At 44.0% G+C, this 18,870-nt stretch overlaps 1 protein-coding gene across 18 annotated transcripts in view; it reads left to right on the top strand.

The window, feature by feature from the left end:
• Positions 1-16,360, top strand: part of PPP1R9A (protein phosphatase 1 regulatory subunit 9A) — a 137,703-nt gene extending 121,343 nt beyond the window's left edge. For 8 of the 18 annotated variants that reach the window (XM_088653887.1, XM_088653883.1, XM_060280759.2 and 5 more), the window contains 7 exons: positions 272-359; positions 461-538; positions 1,444-1,645; positions 6,647-6,766; positions 9,829-9,852; positions 11,898-12,080; positions 13,860-16,360. In XM_088653887.1, coding sequence (XP_088510013.1) covers positions 272-359; positions 461-538; positions 1,444-1,645; positions 6,647-6,766; positions 9,829-9,852; positions 11,898-12,080; positions 13,860-14,072 — 908 coding nt within the window. In that variant the 3' untranslated portion in view covers positions 14,073-16,360. The remainder of the gene's footprint in view (positions 1-271; positions 360-460; positions 539-1,443; positions 1,646-6,646; positions 6,767-9,828; positions 9,853-11,897; positions 12,081-13,859) is intronic. The other 10 variants (XM_088653894.1, XM_088653891.1, XM_035129900.3 and 7 more) reach the window with 5 other exon arrangements.
• Positions 16,361-18,870: the final 2,510 nt, after the last annotated feature.

Below are 18,870 nucleotides of genomic sequence, written 5' to 3'. Positions count from 1 at the left end.
AATAATAAATAAAAAAATTCCTTCAGTAGCACCTTAAAGACCAACTAAGTTTTTATTTTGGTATGAGCTTTCGTGTGCATGCACACTTCATCACGGCTACCTACCTGTAACTAAAATAATACATGTTTGACCTGTCATGATGTGTGTGTGTGTGTGTGTGTGTGTGTGTGTATTCTTCTGGATGCAAAAACAAAGTGCTATTTTAATGGTAAAACACAAATGGCTATAATGAACTGTGGTTTTTTTTTTTAAATGTACAAATATGTCCTAGATGGTGCCACAGGTATACAACCCCCAAGAACATCCAGCCCTTCTACAGGGCATATAAGGACAATAAAACAAAAGTTTGTGAACTTGGGGTAAGCATTGATTTCTCATTAACGAAGATTAAAACTTTTTTTTTAAATGAATAAATCAATGGTGTACTACCTTTTGGACACTGACTCTTTTAACATTGTAGGGCTCCCTTGAGTAGGAGTTCTAACAAAGGCAAGAAGAGGAGAGAGAAGGAAGCAATTAGGGTCTCTACTGGCTGCAGGTATGAGTGAATAGCATGGATATAACCAATTTCAGGCCCACATAAGTCCTACTGTGTTGAGTGGAGCTTACTTGCTCATAAGTGTGCATTGGATTGCAGTCCTACTGTCTTCCAGCCTTCAAGCTGTGCAATTTACACGAGCCCCATATAGAGAGCACTGCAAAAGTCCAGACTAGTTGTAACCAAGGCATCAACAACAAAGGCCAGAGCTGCTTTTCCCCCCAGGTATAGTTGCAGCCACTAAACTCTCTGCTGCTGGTTAAAAAAAAGAAAGTGCTACATCTCTAGCAACATCTTACTTCACAGTAAAGGTAAAGGGACCCCTGACCATTAGGTCCAGTCATGTCCGGCTCTGGGGTTGTGGCACTCATCTCGCGTTATTGGCCAAGGGAGCCGGCGTACAGCTTCCGGGTCATGTGGTCAGCATGACAAAGCCGCTTCTGGCGAACCAGAGCAGCGCACGGAAACGCCATTTACCTTCCCGCTTGGAGCGGTACCTATTTATCTACTTGCACTTTGACGTGCTTTCGAACTGCTAGGTGGGCAGGAGCTGGGACCAAGCAATGGGAGCTCACCCTGTTGCAGGGATTCAAACCGCCAACCTTCTGATCGGCAAGCCCTAGCCTCTGTGGTTTAACCCACAGTGCCACCTGGGTCCCTTACTTCATAGTAGCTTTTGTTAATTTGTTTAGGACTACCCAAATAGCCTGTACAATGAAGAACAGTTAATATTTCAGGCGATACCTGAATAGCATGAAATTACTATTCTTTGCTGTATGGTTGATGGTAGGTTTTTAATACTTTGTGCTGCCTCATAAAGTGTATCTTTACCCTTTTCTTGTCTGTGGCGACTTTATAGTTTTTAAAAGTCTAATCTATGTGCATTGCTACCTTGTGTTAAACAGGACAACTAAGGAGCTGTTGGAGTGCTCAGCAAGTAGAGTGTCTTTAATCAAGCGATCCTCCTCTCTCCCACATAGTCCTATTCCATTTGCATGGTATGGAGAGAGCAGCAGGAGATCCAATTCTTCCAGCAATCTGCCTTCACCTACCAGCTCAACTGATCCTTCCTCTGAAAATCTAAGTCCAGCTAAAAAGGGGTCCAAGGTAGAAAATGCAAAGTACCTTCTCCCCAATGCATGGAGTGGCTTAAGCGAGGTTGCTATTACTGGCTTAACGCAAAGGATCTACGTTATAGTAACTGCAAGCAACATGTTCATTGTTCAGCAAAAATGTGATATGAGCATTCCAGGTTGTCTTCTGTGTCTCTTCAATGAATGTTATCAGAGTAATTTATATGCTAGTGTCAAACTGCCAAGTTCAGTGTGGACTTGATGCCAGCATATATAGCTGGACAATCTTTGTTCGGGCTTTTTAATGAACTTGCTTAATTTGTAGACGTGTAGGGGGGGAAACCATGGCAGGTAACAGGTACAGCTCTTTGGCTTTTTTGGATAAAAATGAACCCATGGGAATCAAGAAAGAAAGAAAGGAAAGAGGGAATGTGCAACATGTAATGTTCAAAGTTGTTAAGGGGGGAGAGGGAACAGGAGGACTCACTGCCCTATTAAAAGCCTATCACTGTATTTGCAAACCCAAATTGTAGGGGAAACCCTCTTCTTTCCCAAAGCTATAGTTCCATAAAATTATATTGAAGCTTTTTCATAATACAATAAAAACAAACAAATTGTTCTGAATGAAAACAAAAAGGAAAGAGAGAGAGAGATCCATGTTCCAGATCACGGTTTGAAGGCACATGATGCTGCAATCTTGCAGAAATTATGCACAAATTAAGCTTCTGCAAAGAACCCTCTCCTCCTGTAATATCCAGAAACTGTTGATTGGCATGGCCTCATTGCTCCAACATCCATTTTGCTTAAAATAAAATAAATCCTGCAATTTTTATTTTGTTTTATTTTTGCAAGTTCTCACCTAAAGTGCAAGTAAGTATTTTGAGCCACACTGAAATATGTTGCTTTGACTACCGCATTGATTGTAGGGTCAGCTTTAACACATCCCACTGAAATATTGGCACATTTTAAACAAAATGTCACTGTTCCATCTCTTCATTTCTTTGTCATTCCCGCTCCTTTCACCAGACAAGATGTTCCTGTCAAGCATCTTGGGTATTACGTTTAATTCCATTTTGAAGTTCTTCTGAACTAAGAAAAATTGAATTGTTTAAAATGAATGTTGGTCCTTTTTTTCTTTTTAACGTGCTTGCATGATGCTCTTAGCATGGTAGCTTGCAAATAATATTTTGTACGGCTTCATCTCTGCAGCATTCCTTGAGAATCCCTTTGACCAATATGAGGGTGAAAATGAAATTCAAATAGTTTGTGTGATTGTTGTGCTCTGAAAACACGCCTTGGTTGATGTGTAGCCAAGCTGAGACTGTCTCCAGGGCAAGATGCTGTCTGCCAATCAGTGTGAGCAATACTGAGCTGGGTGCAGCAGTGGTTCTGCTCAATATAAGACAGCTTCCTATGTTCTCCATTGAAACCATATTACACGTCTTCCATTCATATTAATGAGGTCTGCATAGGCCAGGTTTCGCGGGTCTTTTACTGTTCTTTCCTGCACACTGCTTCTGTCCTTTGTGGAATGTGTGGACTGGACTTTTGTGTGTACGAATTGAACTTTTATGGGAGCAGCCAGCCAGAACCGCCAAGTTGTAATTTCAACCAAGGAGTTCAGAACCACGGCGAAACCACTGCATATTTGGTCATCTGTGTCCAGTAGGGGATGAATGCAAAAAGAACCTCATTTGAATAAAGCCGCATTTAAATGCCTTTTTAAAAGGCAAGTAAGTATAAATAGCAGGTAAATGAAGTCACCGTCTTTTACGAAGCAAAAGGGGGAAAGCTTAGTGCTGTAACTTGGCTTTTTTCATCTCTTTGTGAAATGCATTTTCAGATCTTGGTTTCACCGATTCAGGGCATCACTTTTTACACGGTGACACACTTCTCTGTTATACACCATACAGCCCTTTTCAATTGAAACTGGTTAAATTACATGTTTGCTACAGCTCAGTGCTTAAATCAAAAGCATGGTCAGCACCACTGCTTCTGCTGTGTGGCTTTAAAGAAGGGGAAGCCCTGCAGCAAAAATAAAATCCTAATCAGACACTATATTTACTGTACATTGCCTTGTGCTTTCTGTCTGCAGTCTGCTCTTGCCTTATCCTAGCTTCCTGTGTCAGTGTTTCTCGACAAAAGTTAGGCTTGAAAACCGAGAAGAGCTCCTCCTTGAACTATCAAGGTGGCAACATTTGCTTTTAACTCACTGGTTGTTAAGTAGGTGGTTACATAGCAAGTGCTCATGTTTCTGAAGCTACAGCTGTGTTCACCTGACCTGCGTAAAGCAGCCCTGTTAGACAAGCCCCCGCAACTGATCGTGGTCTGTGCAGCGGGTCATAGCCACCCTTCTGACTAGGGGCACCGACTTGTCCCCCACATTGAGGGTGCGCGGCCAAGTGACAGCATCCGGCATGTGCCGGGAGGGAGCAGGACTCGCAGAGGGCAATCTTTGCGCTTGCTCATCCCAGCTGCCGTCTGGCTCCTGGGCTGCCAGGCGGGAGCTGGGGCACACAGAGGATGCCTGGCAGGGGGTGGCGGCCCCCTCAAAATATGGGGGGAGCTGGTGCCCCCTCTGCCCCCTATAACCGGCGCACCTGCTCCTGACACCAGCATAGTTGTTGCTTACCTAGATGGGACTGGGGCAGGGATAAGGCTGGGGCTATGCCAATGAAAGTGAGACCATCCATCTGACACTACCACCAGTGCATCCACATGAACCCACCTCCTCAGCCCCATCCATGTAAGCAGCAGTCATGCCAATGTCGAGAGGACAGCTCCTTCCCAGCACAAAACCTCTCCATTCTTAAAAGTCTCCATGGAAAAGGACAAATGTTGGACAAATGGCTCAAGAGCAGTGACAGTGACAGAGATATTTAGGAAAGGAAATTCTGTTAAGGTCCAGATTAGGCTTGATCCTATCGTCCAACTCCCCCCCGTCCGTCACCACCCACCACCCACACTTAAATTCAGCAGCAGGCAATATCGCCAGTTTTCATGGGAAAGAATAGAGTCAGAGTGCTTAGTCACCCAAGCCATATTTCATGTAAATCTCTCCCTAGGAGCTGTTGCTAAGCCAACAAGTCCACCAGATGTGACAGTCATGCTCAGAAAAGACACCTGGGGTGATGTAAGGCAGTGGCGAGAACAGGCACAGCACCTGAACCTTCCACCATCCCACTCCTTTGTAGGTCTGAAAACTGTGCATGCGATAGAAAGGGGGCAGGGAGAGAGATTTTGGATCAGGAAAGCTGTTCAGGGAAAATCAGTTGACGATTGTGTGAGCAAATAGGCCACCACCCTTCCCATTCTGCACGCCTGCATTATTTGACTAAATGAAAAAGTGTTGGAAGATCTGCATCATCTCTAGTTCGGCCCAAAGCCTGACATTGGAGGCTTCCAGGACTACGAAATGAACAACTAAATTTCAGGGCATGCGCAGGAGGTTGTCTTCAAAGGAGCCTACTGGAAAAACGAAAGTGTTGTGCCTCAATGTTCTTTGTGTTTTACAAACATCACAAAATAAAGAAACTTGCCATAGCGTGCAGAACTTACTGGTGAAAACGAATGCTTAAAATTCTCCTTTTGCATTTTAGCCAGAAATATTATTCATTATGTTTTTGGAGTATGCTACAGCCAAAAGCTAAATTTAATGTATGAATGCTTTTCTGTTTCAGTTCTCCTTTTAAGTTTCACCTTCAAAACAGATATGGGTTTATGTATGGTTGACATAGCCCATTGCTGGTTTTTAAGAGTATGTGGCCTGTTTGTTTTCAATTAACCTCAAAAGCTTCATAAGTATCTTGATTTTGGGGGTTTATTTGTTTGTTTGTCTGTCTGTCTGTTTGCTCATTTTAACTGCATTGTTGCTGTTGTTTTTAGCCTGGCGTATGCCATTGCAGGATTCCTCTAATGGCAATTTGGATGGATTTTACCAAATGTACATATCATAAAGTGCTTTGTTGGGAATCGCTCCTCGTTACTTGTCTTTGCTATAAAATGTGATGTGTTTCTCATTGCATTGATAAGGGGCAAAATGTCTGTTTTGTGTTCATTTTGATTGTTGAGCTATGCCTGTCTTTCAGATAATCAGTGTGGTTGTCGCACAAAACATGGGGAACAGATTAAATTGTTTGATAATATACAAAGTTACCATCAGAAGGAAAGGAGCAATGACTCCATGAATCTTTTTGATCCTGATCGCAGGGGGGGGGGAAGGGACTTCCTTTCTGGCTAGGGACACACACACCCCTTTAAAAAAGTTACTTGGATGTTGTGGTCAAATAACAGCCTATCCTAATGAGAACATTCTGTATATCATGGAGATCAGGAATTTCTGAGGATTAGCATTTCCAGGCCTAGAAATACGTCAGTGGATCCTGCGTTTCTGCTGGGTCAGATTATTCCAAACCCATCTTCTGCCTCATTCCATTTCATTTATTCTCAGGGAGTCCCCACTGGTGGACGTCATTTTTCAGTTGCAGCTGTTTTATTCCCCAGGAATGCCCTGGAATGCCACAGCTAAGGTGTTGGGGGTGGAGATGGCAGGCACCAATGGGACTCCTTTGCTATCATTTACATTAAAAAGAGAGAATTCTCCCTGCCACTCCTGGTGCCCAGCCTGCTTCCAGCAACCCATTTAAAAATAATAATCACCCACTCCCCCCCCCCCATGCTAAAAAAATCAATCTTTTGGCAGCCCATTTTCATGCACACACAAACCCAAATTCTTGCCAACAACTGTTCTCTGTCAAGAGCTTTCAGCTCCGCATTATCTACAACTGCAAGCCAGGTGTGCAGAAAGCTCTGTCTTCATCACTTGCAGATAATGACATTGCATTTCGTTTTTCAAGACATTGTAAAGAGGAACACTTTTGAGTTTCCTTTCATACTCCACGGTATGTGAATTATCACAACCATTCCTGAGCTGTGTGTGCCTAATCAGCAGGGTGAAGCCAGTTCATTTGGACATTTAGGCCTATTCTCCGCCATTTGACTGACGGGTTTGGTTTTCTTCTTTGTCTCCTTACAGAATTTCACTTTCAATGACGACTTCAGTCCCAGCAGCACCAGTTCAGCTGATCTGAGCGGCTTAGGGACAGAACCGAAAACACCAGGGTTCTCACACTCCATAGCACTGTCATCTGATGAGGTATCCGTAGCAGGAAATAACTCCCTGTGCTCCCTGTGGATTACTTAATAGGCTAACAGCTCTTGGCAGAATTTAACTTTGCAGGGGAAATACTTTTTATGACTGCAGCTCACAATCAGAAACACCACAGGATGTGTCTGTTGGTGGACTTGAACAAAAAGTTCAGTGCACTCCTCAGAAATGTACAGGAAACAATGCCATTTGTTGCGGCCTAATGCATTTTGAGTCAAAGACTAAATGTGAAAACTGCTTAGGACATCATATATCCTATAAAATCATAGCCCCGTACATAAATTCAAGGCACAATACAAAGTGTTGGTGATGCCCTTTAAAGCCCCAAACAGCCTTGACCCTGTATACCTGAATGAGCATCTACACCTTCATCGTTCAGCCTGGACACTGAGGTCCAGCTCCGAGGGCCTTCTGGTGGTTCCCTCACTGCAAGAACAAGGCAGAGGGCCTTCTCAGCAGTGTGCCCACCCTATGGAACGCCCTCCCATCAGATGTCATAACTGTACAACTGAAGGCAGCCCTGTATAGGGAAGTTTTTAAAGACTGATGTTTTGTTGCATTTTTATATCTGTTGGAAGCCACCCAGAGTAGCTGAGGCAACCCAGTCACATGGGTGAGGTACAAATATAATAATAATAATAATAATAATAATAATAATAATAATAATAGGCAGAAATCCAGCCAGCTGTATGAAATTGCAACTACATTAATGTAATCACATAGGGTTATATGAAATGCAAGATCAATTGGAAATAAAAAAAAACATGGCTAATTTGGGTCCATTAATTTCAGTGGATCTACTGTAAAGAAAATTTGGTTGGATCATTTATACAATCGTACCTTGGATCCCAAACACCTTGCGAGTCGAACGTCTTGGCTCCCTAATGCCACAAATCCGGAAGGGAGTGTTCCGGTTTGCAAACTATTTTTGGAAGCCAAACATCCGATGGGGCTTCCGATTGGCTTCAGGAGCTTCCTGCAGCCAATCTGAAGCTGTGCCTTGTTTTCCGAACATTTTGGAAGTCGAACGGACTTCCGGAACAGATTTCGTTCGACTTCCAAGGTACGACTGTAAATGAAAATCAACAGCACCAATATGTAAAACAACATTAATGCACACTGGAACAGTAATAATAAAAACTTTAGACTGCACACACAGCCTACATTTAAAGCACATGACTTCCCCAAAAGAATCCTGGGAACTAGTTTGTTAAGGCTGCTGAGAATTGTAGTTCATTGAAAGGTCAACTGCAGCCCCCGGGGTTCTTTGGGTGAAACCATGTGCTGTAACTATGGTATGTTTTTGTCTCAATGGGTGATAAAAATGAGTTCAAAAGTAGTACACCACCTACTGCTGGACTGTACCACTTCAGACTGCAGGTGGGGCAATTTTTTATGTGACTACACCACTGCATTTAGGCAAGCCTGTCCAGGCTTGTGGAAAGTTCACGTGTTTAAATCTCTTTTTAACTTAACTGTTGATTTTAGTTATCTTTTGAATGTTTTTAAATGCCTGTTTATTGTTAACGTTTAATGTTTTATTCTTTTTGTAAACCACTTATTTGTTTTTTAAGACTCAAGCAACATAGAAATTTTGCTGCCTAAGTAAATAAATTATTTTCAGTACATATACGACAAGCATCACCTCTTCTCTAACTGCTAGTTTTGAAGATACGGGGAGTTTTTATCTATGAGTGGATCACTCAAATATAAATTCTCCCAGAAATGGATACAGCATGTGAGACTGCTGGTCGTGTGTTCCACCGGTTGGCTTGCTTTCCAGGGCAGTGAACATCATAACTAGCAATGCATCAGATGTTGCAGGCCAACCTTTGCTTATTTGAATTGGGCTACTGTTGAGTAAGGGACCCAGGTGGCGCTGTGGTTAAACCACTGAGCCTAGGGCTTGCTGATCAGAAGGTCGGCGGTTCGAATCCCTGTGACGGGGTGAGCTCCCGTTGCTCGGTCCCAGCTCCTGCCCACCTAGCAGTTCGAAAGCACGTCAAAATGCAAGTAGATAAATAGGAACCGCTACAGCGGGAAGGTAAACGGCGTTTCCATGTGCTGCTCTGGTTTGCCAGAAGCGGCTTTGTCATGCTGGCCACATGACCTGGAAGCTATACGCCGGCTCCCTCGGCCAATAATGCGAGATGAGCGCGCAACCCCAGAGTCGGTCACGACTGGACCTAATGGTCAGGGGTCCCTTTACCTTTACCTTTACTGTTGAGTAAATGGCTCGTTGATTGCAACCCTAATTAGTTACGTGACTCTTTGTGCCTTCCCTTTTTACACACAAATCTTGTCCCTCAGTACCCCCAGTCCTAAACACACTGTAGAGAGGAAAGGCCACACAAACTAACTTCCCATGATGAAACGGTGTTTAATACTGTGTTGTTTTCCCAAAAGAAACTATATTCAGGATTAACCCTTTGTGGATTTAAGTGTGTTAGAGAGCATCAGCTGCTGCAAGCCAAGTACAATTGAGCCTTTGAGTGGGAAGCATGTTCAACTGGGTGTTAAAAGGCAATCACTTTTCCTGCCTCTTCCATGCCCCATACATACTCGTCTAAATCATATGGATACTGGGGTGACCTATGGGTGGCTTCCTACTCCCAAGGATGGTTCAGGTTAGGAGTTATAGCCAGGCGCAATCAAGACCTCCAAGGTTAACTAGCACTGACCCCGGATGGTAACTTGTAACTTCTTGCCTTATTAACTCATGGGTTGGGGAAAATTCCCGATCTGTTGATCTCAGCAAAGGTACATAACTATAGGTCAGTTGAAGATTTCAGCCACTAGAACCATCATGGCATCTCCCTCCTATGCTAAACAAATGTTCAGGCAAATCCCGCTTATTTGAATGCATGGGTAACTAATACTAGCTCAATTATATCTTAGGAAAAGACACATTTCTGTTAAATAGGGATTGTTGCCACGTTGTTGTCCTCAGCAGGTTCCCAGTGATCCCCTAGTTATTTATAAACAGTTGTACACGTTCTGTATTTGTATCCATAATATGTTATTTTCCATTTTCTTTATTGCTGACTCAGAGCTTGGATATGATTGATGACGAGGTGAGAATAATAATGAGATATCTTGCAGAGGGTTGTACTAAGAGGTATATAGCCATTTCTTTTCTTTCCCATTGGCACATTTGCTTTTGGGTAGCAGATTACGGGATTGACGTGCATGCCTGCCTCTCTTCCCTCACCCTCAAACCCTCCCACCACAACGCGAATACTTCTTCTCCTTTGAAAACTCTTTCTATTGTGTCGGGGATTTTTAAAAGGCCTAGTTAGATCCTGGGACATAAAGGCCGGATTTTCATGTCCGGATTGGCAGTATGGACCAGACAACAGAAAATTGCTTTTTCATGCAACCTAAAATTAATGCGTGGGATTGGCTGCCATGAGATGTGATGCAGCAGCTAAAAAAGCCAATGCAATTCTGGGCTGCATCAATAGGAGTATAGCATCTAGATCAAGGGAAGTAATAGTACCACTGTATTCTGCTCTGGTCAGACCTCACCTGGAATACCAGTTCTGGGCACCATAGTTCAAGAAGGATACTGACAAGCTGGAACGTGTCCAGAGGAGGGGAACCAAAATGGTCAAAGGCCTGGAAACAATGCCTTATGAGGAATGGCTTAGGGAGCTGGGTATGTTTAGCCTGGAGTAGAGAAGGTTAAGGGGTGGTATGATAGCCATGTTCAAATATATAAAAGGATGTCATATAGAGGAGGGAGAAAGGTTGTTTTCTGCTGCTCCAGAGAAGCGGACACGGAGCAATGGATCCAAACTACAAGAAAGAAGATTCCACCTAAACATTAGAAAGAACTTCCTGACAGTAAGAGCTGTTTGACAGTGGAATTTGCTGCCAAGGAATGTGGTGGAGTCTCCTTCTTTGGAGGTCTTTAAGCGGAGGCTTGACAGCCATCTGTCAAGAATGCTTTGATGGTGTTTCCTCCTTGGCAGGGGGTTGGACTGGATGGCCCTTGTGGTCTCTTCCAACTCTATGATTCTATGAGTGATGGCCACTAGAGGGAGGAAGAGGATTTTACCTTTATATTCCACCTTTCCTTCAGGAAACTCAAGGTGGCACACAGGGTTCTCTCCCTCCCCATTTTATACTCACAGCAACCCTCTGAGGTCCCCCAGTGAGCGCCATGACTGAGTCGGGATTTGAACCCTGGTCTCCCAGGTCACAGTCCAACACTCTAACCTCTACAGCATGTTGGTTTATGTGCAAGGTTGCGGAGGGTAGAGTCTTATCAATGGCTACAAGCAATAACAGCTGTACAGTATGCCACCTTCAGTTCAGAGGCAGTGTGCTATGGAATACATCGGGTGATGAATATTACCTTCATGCCCTGCTTTTGGACTTCCGAGTGGCACCATGTTGGCCACTGGATGCTAAACTAAATGGGTGTTTGGTTTAACCCAACATAATTTTTTTCTTGTTTTGTGATTCATGTTTGCATTGTTCCCTGGTCACTGTCTCATCTGAAGGGATGCTGCCATTCTCAGATGTATGCAGTCCAACAGAGGAACTCTCACCTGTGCAATGTGCAATGTGGTGCTTTATTGAAATGTGCCCTCTCGTGGCAATAGTTGGTACGTGCCACTTCTGGATGAGCTCCCTGATACGGTAAATACCATCTCCCACCATGAGAAGGCCACATTCAAACAAAATATTTGCCGTGCCAAATTTACTTGTCTTAAATCGGCACGTATCAACTTTGAGATTAAAGTAAAACAATAGTTAGTCCTTCAGTTCTCAGTACCAGAGGGAGATTTTCCAGATGCGTGGGCTGCTCTCCAGGCAGTGCGAAGCCATTGAAACTTAGGCCAGGAGAACCTACTCACTTTGTCAGACAACAGTTTTCTCATCCCCGCGTATTTCCACAGCCCCACTTCATTTTTTAGTACTTTGTATCTGTCGCACTAGATGGGCTTTTTGAAATTTGTGGACTCCCAGCAATCCGGTTTTTGTGGTCTTGCATATGGATAGGCACATCGGGTATTTGAGTGCAATCAGAAAGTGTGCTGCTGTGATGCCTCTCTCGTGAAGCGATGATGCCACCTCCGCACACCTGATCTTTGAAATATGCTTGTTACAGATCCTTGATGATGGACAGTCTCCCAAGCACAGCCAGTCCTCGAATCGCGCCTTTCAGGAATGGAGCGTGCAACAGGTTTCCAACTGGCTAATGAGCCTGAATCTAGAACAGTATGTCCCTGAATTCACTGCCCAAAATATAAACGGAGAGCGTCTCGTTCAGCTGGATGGCAGTAAGCTTAAGGTAATTGCCTCTCACTGTGGCAAACAAGATTCGGAATTCTGTTTGCGCCCAAGGGATCTGTTAACGGGATATAGTTGTCTTGAATGCAAAAAAAATAAAATAAAAATATTCTTACCACTAACAAAAGCCCACACTAGCAAGTAACAAATAATGGAAGTGGTGCAAGTAGCTGGAGATTTTGATTATGCTGCTGATATAATAACAGTTGGAATCCTGAATACATCATTATCTCTGAAAATAAAGCCCTGGGTGCACTGTACTCGGTGTTAAAAGTTAATGGGCAGTTTTCAATATACCAAGCTTAATTTATTCTATATACGAAAAGTGTTCTCTTTTTTTCAACTTGAAAAAGGACAGTGCTAGAGCACAAACAAAATGGCCTACGTGGCCAGGGGTATTGCATCTTTGGCCAAATTATTAGACTTTGGTTGTATCACATTTCACTTTGTGCCATGCTGAATAGGTAACTAACTGCCTCTGCTTGCAGTGTTAATTTTGTACCATTAATGTAGGGAAATGACCAAGGAAATAGTCACGGGTCACTTTGAATGTAGAAGATGCAGTTGTAATAATACGTATTAATGTTACTGTGTATTACGCACGCACGCGCACACGCACGCGCACACACACACACACACACACACGAAGGTGAGTTCTATCCTCCATAAAAATAGGCAGACCCAGAAGACAGCTTCCAGGGGCCCAGCAGGGCTCACCAGTGCCAACACTTGCCCTGGGCTCTTCACATTGGGCAGTTGGATCTGTGAGCCTCAACTTTAGTTTCCCACAATGCCCTGTAGTCAGTCACCCCCAAGGCACTGTGGGAAATTAGAAACAATGGCTCCCAGCTAACCCTTGGAATGCTGCCATCAACGCCACTCTCAGGCAAGCTCAGGGGGACGCATCAACGTAAAAGAGGGCCCTAACCCATTTTGGCTAGGGCTCTCTTAAGTCTGGGGCCACCCCTGTAGATATAGATGTGTGTACACACACACACACACACACACACACACACACACACACACATTCGCCCCCTTATGCACACATACCCTTTGGATCTTTAAACTGTTCCCCATACAGCACCATCAAAAGGCGCTTGTAGATGTCAGCTCACCCACTACAACTGGCACCATTCCTGGAAGCAAATCAAGAAGTAGCTCATTAAACACGTTCTTGCTGGGCTTTGCAGCAGCTATTTGCTAGGGAGATGTCATCGTTGTTATTCCCCCTCATGCTGATCCTGCTTGTATTTTTAGGAAAGCAGGGATCAGCCTAAGGGATCGCTTCTGGCAACATCTGGCTTTTAGGCAACTGGAACCCCCCACTTGGCAGGCTGTCACTCTAGAGCAGCACAGGCCCAGTGGTGAAAGCAAGCGTTCAAAATGCACCTTTCATGGTCCGTACTCATTAGGTGAGAGCAGCTCACACATGCAGGACTAATTTAAACCAGTCCTTGCATATCTGGGAGGTTTTGTATAGGGACTGATGCTCAGTTCAGGATATGCAAGGCTATAAGCAAAGGCAACAGGGGCTGCCTTTATGGATACCATGGCATTAATACTGTGGACTGAGGAAGTTTGCATGCAGTCAAACATTGCACTATTCCATTTTTGTACAGAAGGCAGAGGACACTGGTGTGAGTGTCCCTCTTTTTGTCCCTCTTTTTGCCGAATGTGGGTGTCAAGCTGTGAAAGTACGTTGCATTATTCTCCACCCAACTTAAATGTTTGGAAGGCGCTACAAATTAAACCATTTCTCCCTTTCCTTCTTTCATTTTAGGCCCTTGGCATGACATCTTCCCAAGACAGAGCTGTCATTAAAAAGAAAATTAAAGAAATGAGAGTGTCTATAGAGAAAGCTCGCAAAGCTCAAGAGAAGATGGAGAAGCAAAGGGAAAAACTTAGGAAGAAAGAAAAAGAGCAGCTTCAGAGGAAGCCCCGGAAGCCGGAGAAGCGCTCACCAGATCCAACAGAGGGAGCTAATGAGCAGTGATGAATAAGAGTTGATGATTATTCTATTAGGAACCGGGGAAGAGGCTTTTCAGGGAATAAACTCAAAAAGCGAGTCTTGTTTTCCTTCCCTACCTCCTTGTCTTCATTACACAGAGCTCTGTACTCATATCTGAGGCTTTAACTAGAATAAATAGGGGAAATGAACACTGTGTAGCTACACTTTCCTGCAGTTGGTGGACATGCTGGTACTTTCGATCCACTCGGCCGGCTGCAAGCCATGACTGCACCTTGCATATTTCTCATAACTGGGCTGGCAAACCAAGTCTAGGCCAGCATTCAGAGCCTTTCCCTTTCCCCACCCCCACTCCATCCTCTCAATTGCCCTCCTTTGCATTGTGCTGGTTGTGTCTGGCCCCTTCCGTGAAATCGCCATAGGACACGGTAGGACGCAGCTTGCTGTGTACTGTAAACTTGAAGATCGCCCCCAGAAATGGGCAACGCTTGAGAAGCTTTCACTGGACCCGTGAAAGCGCGCAAACTGGAGTCGACTGCGTATCAGTGATCGTTTGTTTTCGCGGGAACAGCCGCCCTGCTTTGACACCTCAACCCCCCCCCCAATTCTCTGAAGCGGAGCTCGGTTCACAGCCAAGCTCAGAGAGGTGATGCTGGCTTCATCTCTACATCCATGGTTTCAAGACTTGAAACAATACAGTGGAGATGACAGGCAGCAGGGTCAGAGAAGGAGGCAATCCTTTATATATATTTTTTCCATTGTGAACTACCCAGCAGTTTAGCTCAAGAAGGAAGCAGGGCCTTAACTTGCTAATATGAGAGCAGAGAGTAACATTTACCCTCTTAGCATGCGGGTGAGGCTAGGTTTCTAATACTAGGTTGGGCTTGTGCTAGAACTTTGGAATACAGTTTTCCCTTTTCCTCGGGGTTGGGGGGGGGGGCGTCCCTAGCTACTCTTTCCTGTAGCATGCTATATGAGATTCCTTTTTTCAACTGATGACCCTTGTTTCTTTTCTAAGGAATACGCCCCACCCATTTTCAGCACAGAGCATGGGGGGTGGGGTGGGGGGCTGATGAGGGGCAAGGGGTGGATGGGAGCAAATATGAGACTGGCTGGTTGCAGACCTGGGATTTAGCCTGCTGAAATTGACTTGCAGAATGAACCCTAGAGTTAAGACTAAAATGTTTACTTAAAGGGGGGGGGAGAGAGAGATGCCAATTAAGACAATGTGAGTTTCAAAATTAAACACTGTCCCGTTAGTAGAATGATGCAGTGGAGAAGAAAGCGAAAAGGAATCCCAGTATTGCAATCGAGACTTTTCAGTAAATGATGGGCAATAGCCTCAGTTCCCTTTGGGGGTGTTGCACAAATGCAGAGGATCTGATTCCAGCCACCTGTTCTGTGGTTAATTCATTTCTGGTTAGCTCTTGGTGCTGCCTTTCACAGAACTAGGGACTTAAGATTCAACAGGCAGAAAATCAGGCTCAAATGATGAATGCAATTAAAGGGATTCTGTTAATCATTTGTACATTTTAGCAGCCAGATTTACTTTAAAGCCTACATTGGAGTGCTGCTAGCAAGTCCCATACAGTGCAGGAGGTCACATTGTCGTTTCAGCCAATGATAGTCTCTCTCCCTCCCCCCCCCTTTTTTTTCTTTTGTGCATGCGTTGCTACATGTGGCTCATCTCTCTGATGACTTTTTGCATCCCCAAAAGCCCAGTGCAGGTTCTCTTCCCCCCCCCCATGTTTCCGATACATCATTTGAACTGAAAATCTGCAGCTAGAATAACAAAGATCTGCAGTCAAGGACACTTGTTTTAGATATATTGATGCTTTGGGGAGGTCATCACACCCCGTATGACTGGAGAGAGGGCACTTTTTAGGCAATGAAAAAAATGCTTCTCCTCAAGAGGCAAATTCAATAGAAAACTCTGATGGAAATCTGGTCAGAGTAGTGTTCTTTGGTTTATTTTAAGAGGTTAAAAGGTTTTGTTTAGATAGAAAAAATTATCTGGGAGAAACGAGATGTACTATTTATAGCTATGAATGCATTAAGGTTAAATGCATTAGATGCTCATTTTCTCTTTTAAGTTATGTTTACATGCTTGTAATTTAAACTGGATGTATATACTAGTAACATCTATGAGCACATTCCTCTGCTTTACATTATTTATATCTTCTCTTTTGTTTTTCTAAGATCCCTGGGGGGGGCTATATTGCGTTGTATATTGATTTTTTGCATCCCTGCTGTTTAGGACCATGTAAATTGGGTTTTATCACCGCAGATAACTACTTTTGATTTATATCCCGTAATTGTTCTCTTTCTTCGTTTATTGCTTGGTGGCAATTTGGGAGTCGAGCACTGAATTTTAATCTGATTTTTTAATTTTTTTAAAAAAGTGAAAGTGGTCAAAATGTAAAAGAAAAAAGACACTCCTAAAGAACTACAGTTAAGAAAGAAATGCATAAAATGCAAATGGTGGAGCATATTTGAAGCAGAACAGACTAGGCAAGGGGACAGAGTTCTCCTCCTCATCGACACAAGCCAGCTTTTGCTTGTTCCTCTTTCTGCTCCTCCTGCTCCTCTCCTAAACATTTCTGAAATGTTCCTAAAAGTGTTTCCAATCTTTCATTTAAAACAAGATCAGAAGGGTATTTTCGATGTCATAGGAGTAGCGGTCCTGGCATGAGCATTGCTGGAGCTTGTTTCTCAACAGTTTTCAGCCCGGCAACCACAGCTTCTTCCCCTGCTTGCCTTTCAAATGGTAGGAGAAGATGCGCTGCGCAGACCTTGCCCTTTGACACACACCTACGGAAGACACAGCCAGCCAGCATGGACCAGGCGTCGGCAAATAAATGCTCAGCTGTCTGGGCTTCCCTTGTTTGCAGCCAAAGTGAGATGTGCTCCTAGGAACTGTAAGCCGCCTTTAGTGTTCAGGTGACAGTCAAGAGCATTTGGTCCATACAGTATACTGGAACTGGAGAGTGGAGCACTTCCTCCTCCTCCTCCCCTCATTATTAGCTCAGATTTTGCCAATCCTGAGCATTCCCCAGACCTGTAATAAAAGTACACTGATCTCCGGAGCATACCCCAGAGCTGCTGGGGTGGTGGGGGTGTTGCACCGACATTTAGCCATGTTTGCCCCCAAAGTGTGGGCTCCACCTGATTTCCTTCTCTTGCTCGTTCCATTAGACTGTTTAACACCGGATGTCAGACCCCCAAGTCAGACACATAAACTGAGAGCCGTTTCCAGAGCGTCGTCAGATAGAATTTGGAATTAGTGCCATTTATTTAACATTCAGACCAATATGTTTTCTGATATAGGAATAAATCCTCTCGGTTTCTCTTATTTATAACCATAGAAACAGTGCTTAAACTGCGCCTCAGCAGGAGAAAGTGTGGATCTTAAGTATAGGAGGGGGAAACCCCGTCAGCAAACTTGTTTCTTTGCAAAGAATGCTGGGAAGAAGAAAAAGAGATGTTTTCTCAAGACTGTGTTCATTTGCGTAGTTTGGAAGTGTCTACTAATTTAAGAAAAACTGTACGCGTACAGAGAGTATAGAGTTGATTTTGGACTTATTTTTCATTGAATCAAAATAATGAGATGCTCAGCAATACTGGAAGGTTTTCAGAGGTGAACTGTTTTGAAAACAGACTCGTGTGTGCCCATTTTTGCACACAAAAGTGGCTTCAGAAGTCGGGCATGGAGCCTTGAAACATATAGGCAGAGCCCACAAGAGGGTGCTAGTCAAGCAGACCCCAAGGAATATGACTCTTCACCACAAGGCAGGAAAGAATTTGACTCTGGGCCTAACCTCCTGCATGTTAAGCAAGTGGAATGGTTGTCCGTTAAAACATTTTGTAGTTGAGGGACCACAAGATTTTAAACACGGCGTTTTCTTAAAACTTCTATTTCCCAGGGTTTTCTCTGGATGTCTTTATGCATGTTGTTCTTTTGGCAGAATCAATTTAGTAGAGATTTGCTATTAAGAAGAAATCACTTCTTTTGGATATTTTGTAAACTGTATGCTTGAATTCTATTGGAAAGGTATGAGTAGTTTTTCGCCGAGCCGGATTGTGACTTGGCCAATCAACACTTGCAATTGTCGAGTCATTTGCATATTTCACAGTCCCTCTGGGTTGGTGGTTTCTCCTCCTTCCCCTTTATTTTCATTGCGTTCCTCTGACACTGGAAAGATGGCGATTTGAAACGCTGTGATGCCGCCATTGACCTGGGCACAAGAAGAGTCATTCCCATAACTGGAAAAAGAAAGTAGACCTTTGTAGGTTTTGAGTATAAGGTGCATGCATCTTATTTGGAACGTGAAGTTCTTTTTCTGCAAATAGTGGTTGCTTCTTTCATCTGGATGTTTGTGATGCACCACACCTCTCCACTTACTTTAGTGCACTTCAAATAGCCATTTTTCTTAGTATCCTCGTAACGCTGTGAAGGCAACATCAGAGTACGTGGGGGACACCGATGCTGGATCTCCCCCTCCTGGAAACTGGAACACTTTTCTCATGGAGTTGCAGTGTGGTCTCCAGCTATTGACCTAGGCCAAGGATGGGGAAGCCTTCCAGTTACTGAACGACAACTCCCATCATCCCTGACCACTGGACACACTGACTGAGGTTGATGGAAGCTGCATCTGGACGGCCATAGGTTCTCCACCGCTGACTCCTGACTTCTGATTTTATCTTCACAGTGCAGGAAGCAGCACCCACACCCTATAGGGAAAGGTTCACACACTCTTTCCTGCACCAGTGAAACAAATGGCTTGAAGCAGCGGTGCTTGGTGAATGAGCCTTTGGCGATCAAAAA

This window comes from Zootoca vivipara, chromosome 11, assembly GCF_965207765.1.
Source record: "Zootoca vivipara chromosome 11, rZooViv2.hap1.1, whole genome shotgun sequence".
In the NCBI taxonomy this organism is placed as follows: domain Eukaryota; kingdom Metazoa; phylum Chordata; class Lepidosauria; order Squamata; family Lacertidae; genus Zootoca; species Zootoca vivipara.
This window is presented reverse-complemented; position numbering and strand designations above follow the sequence as displayed.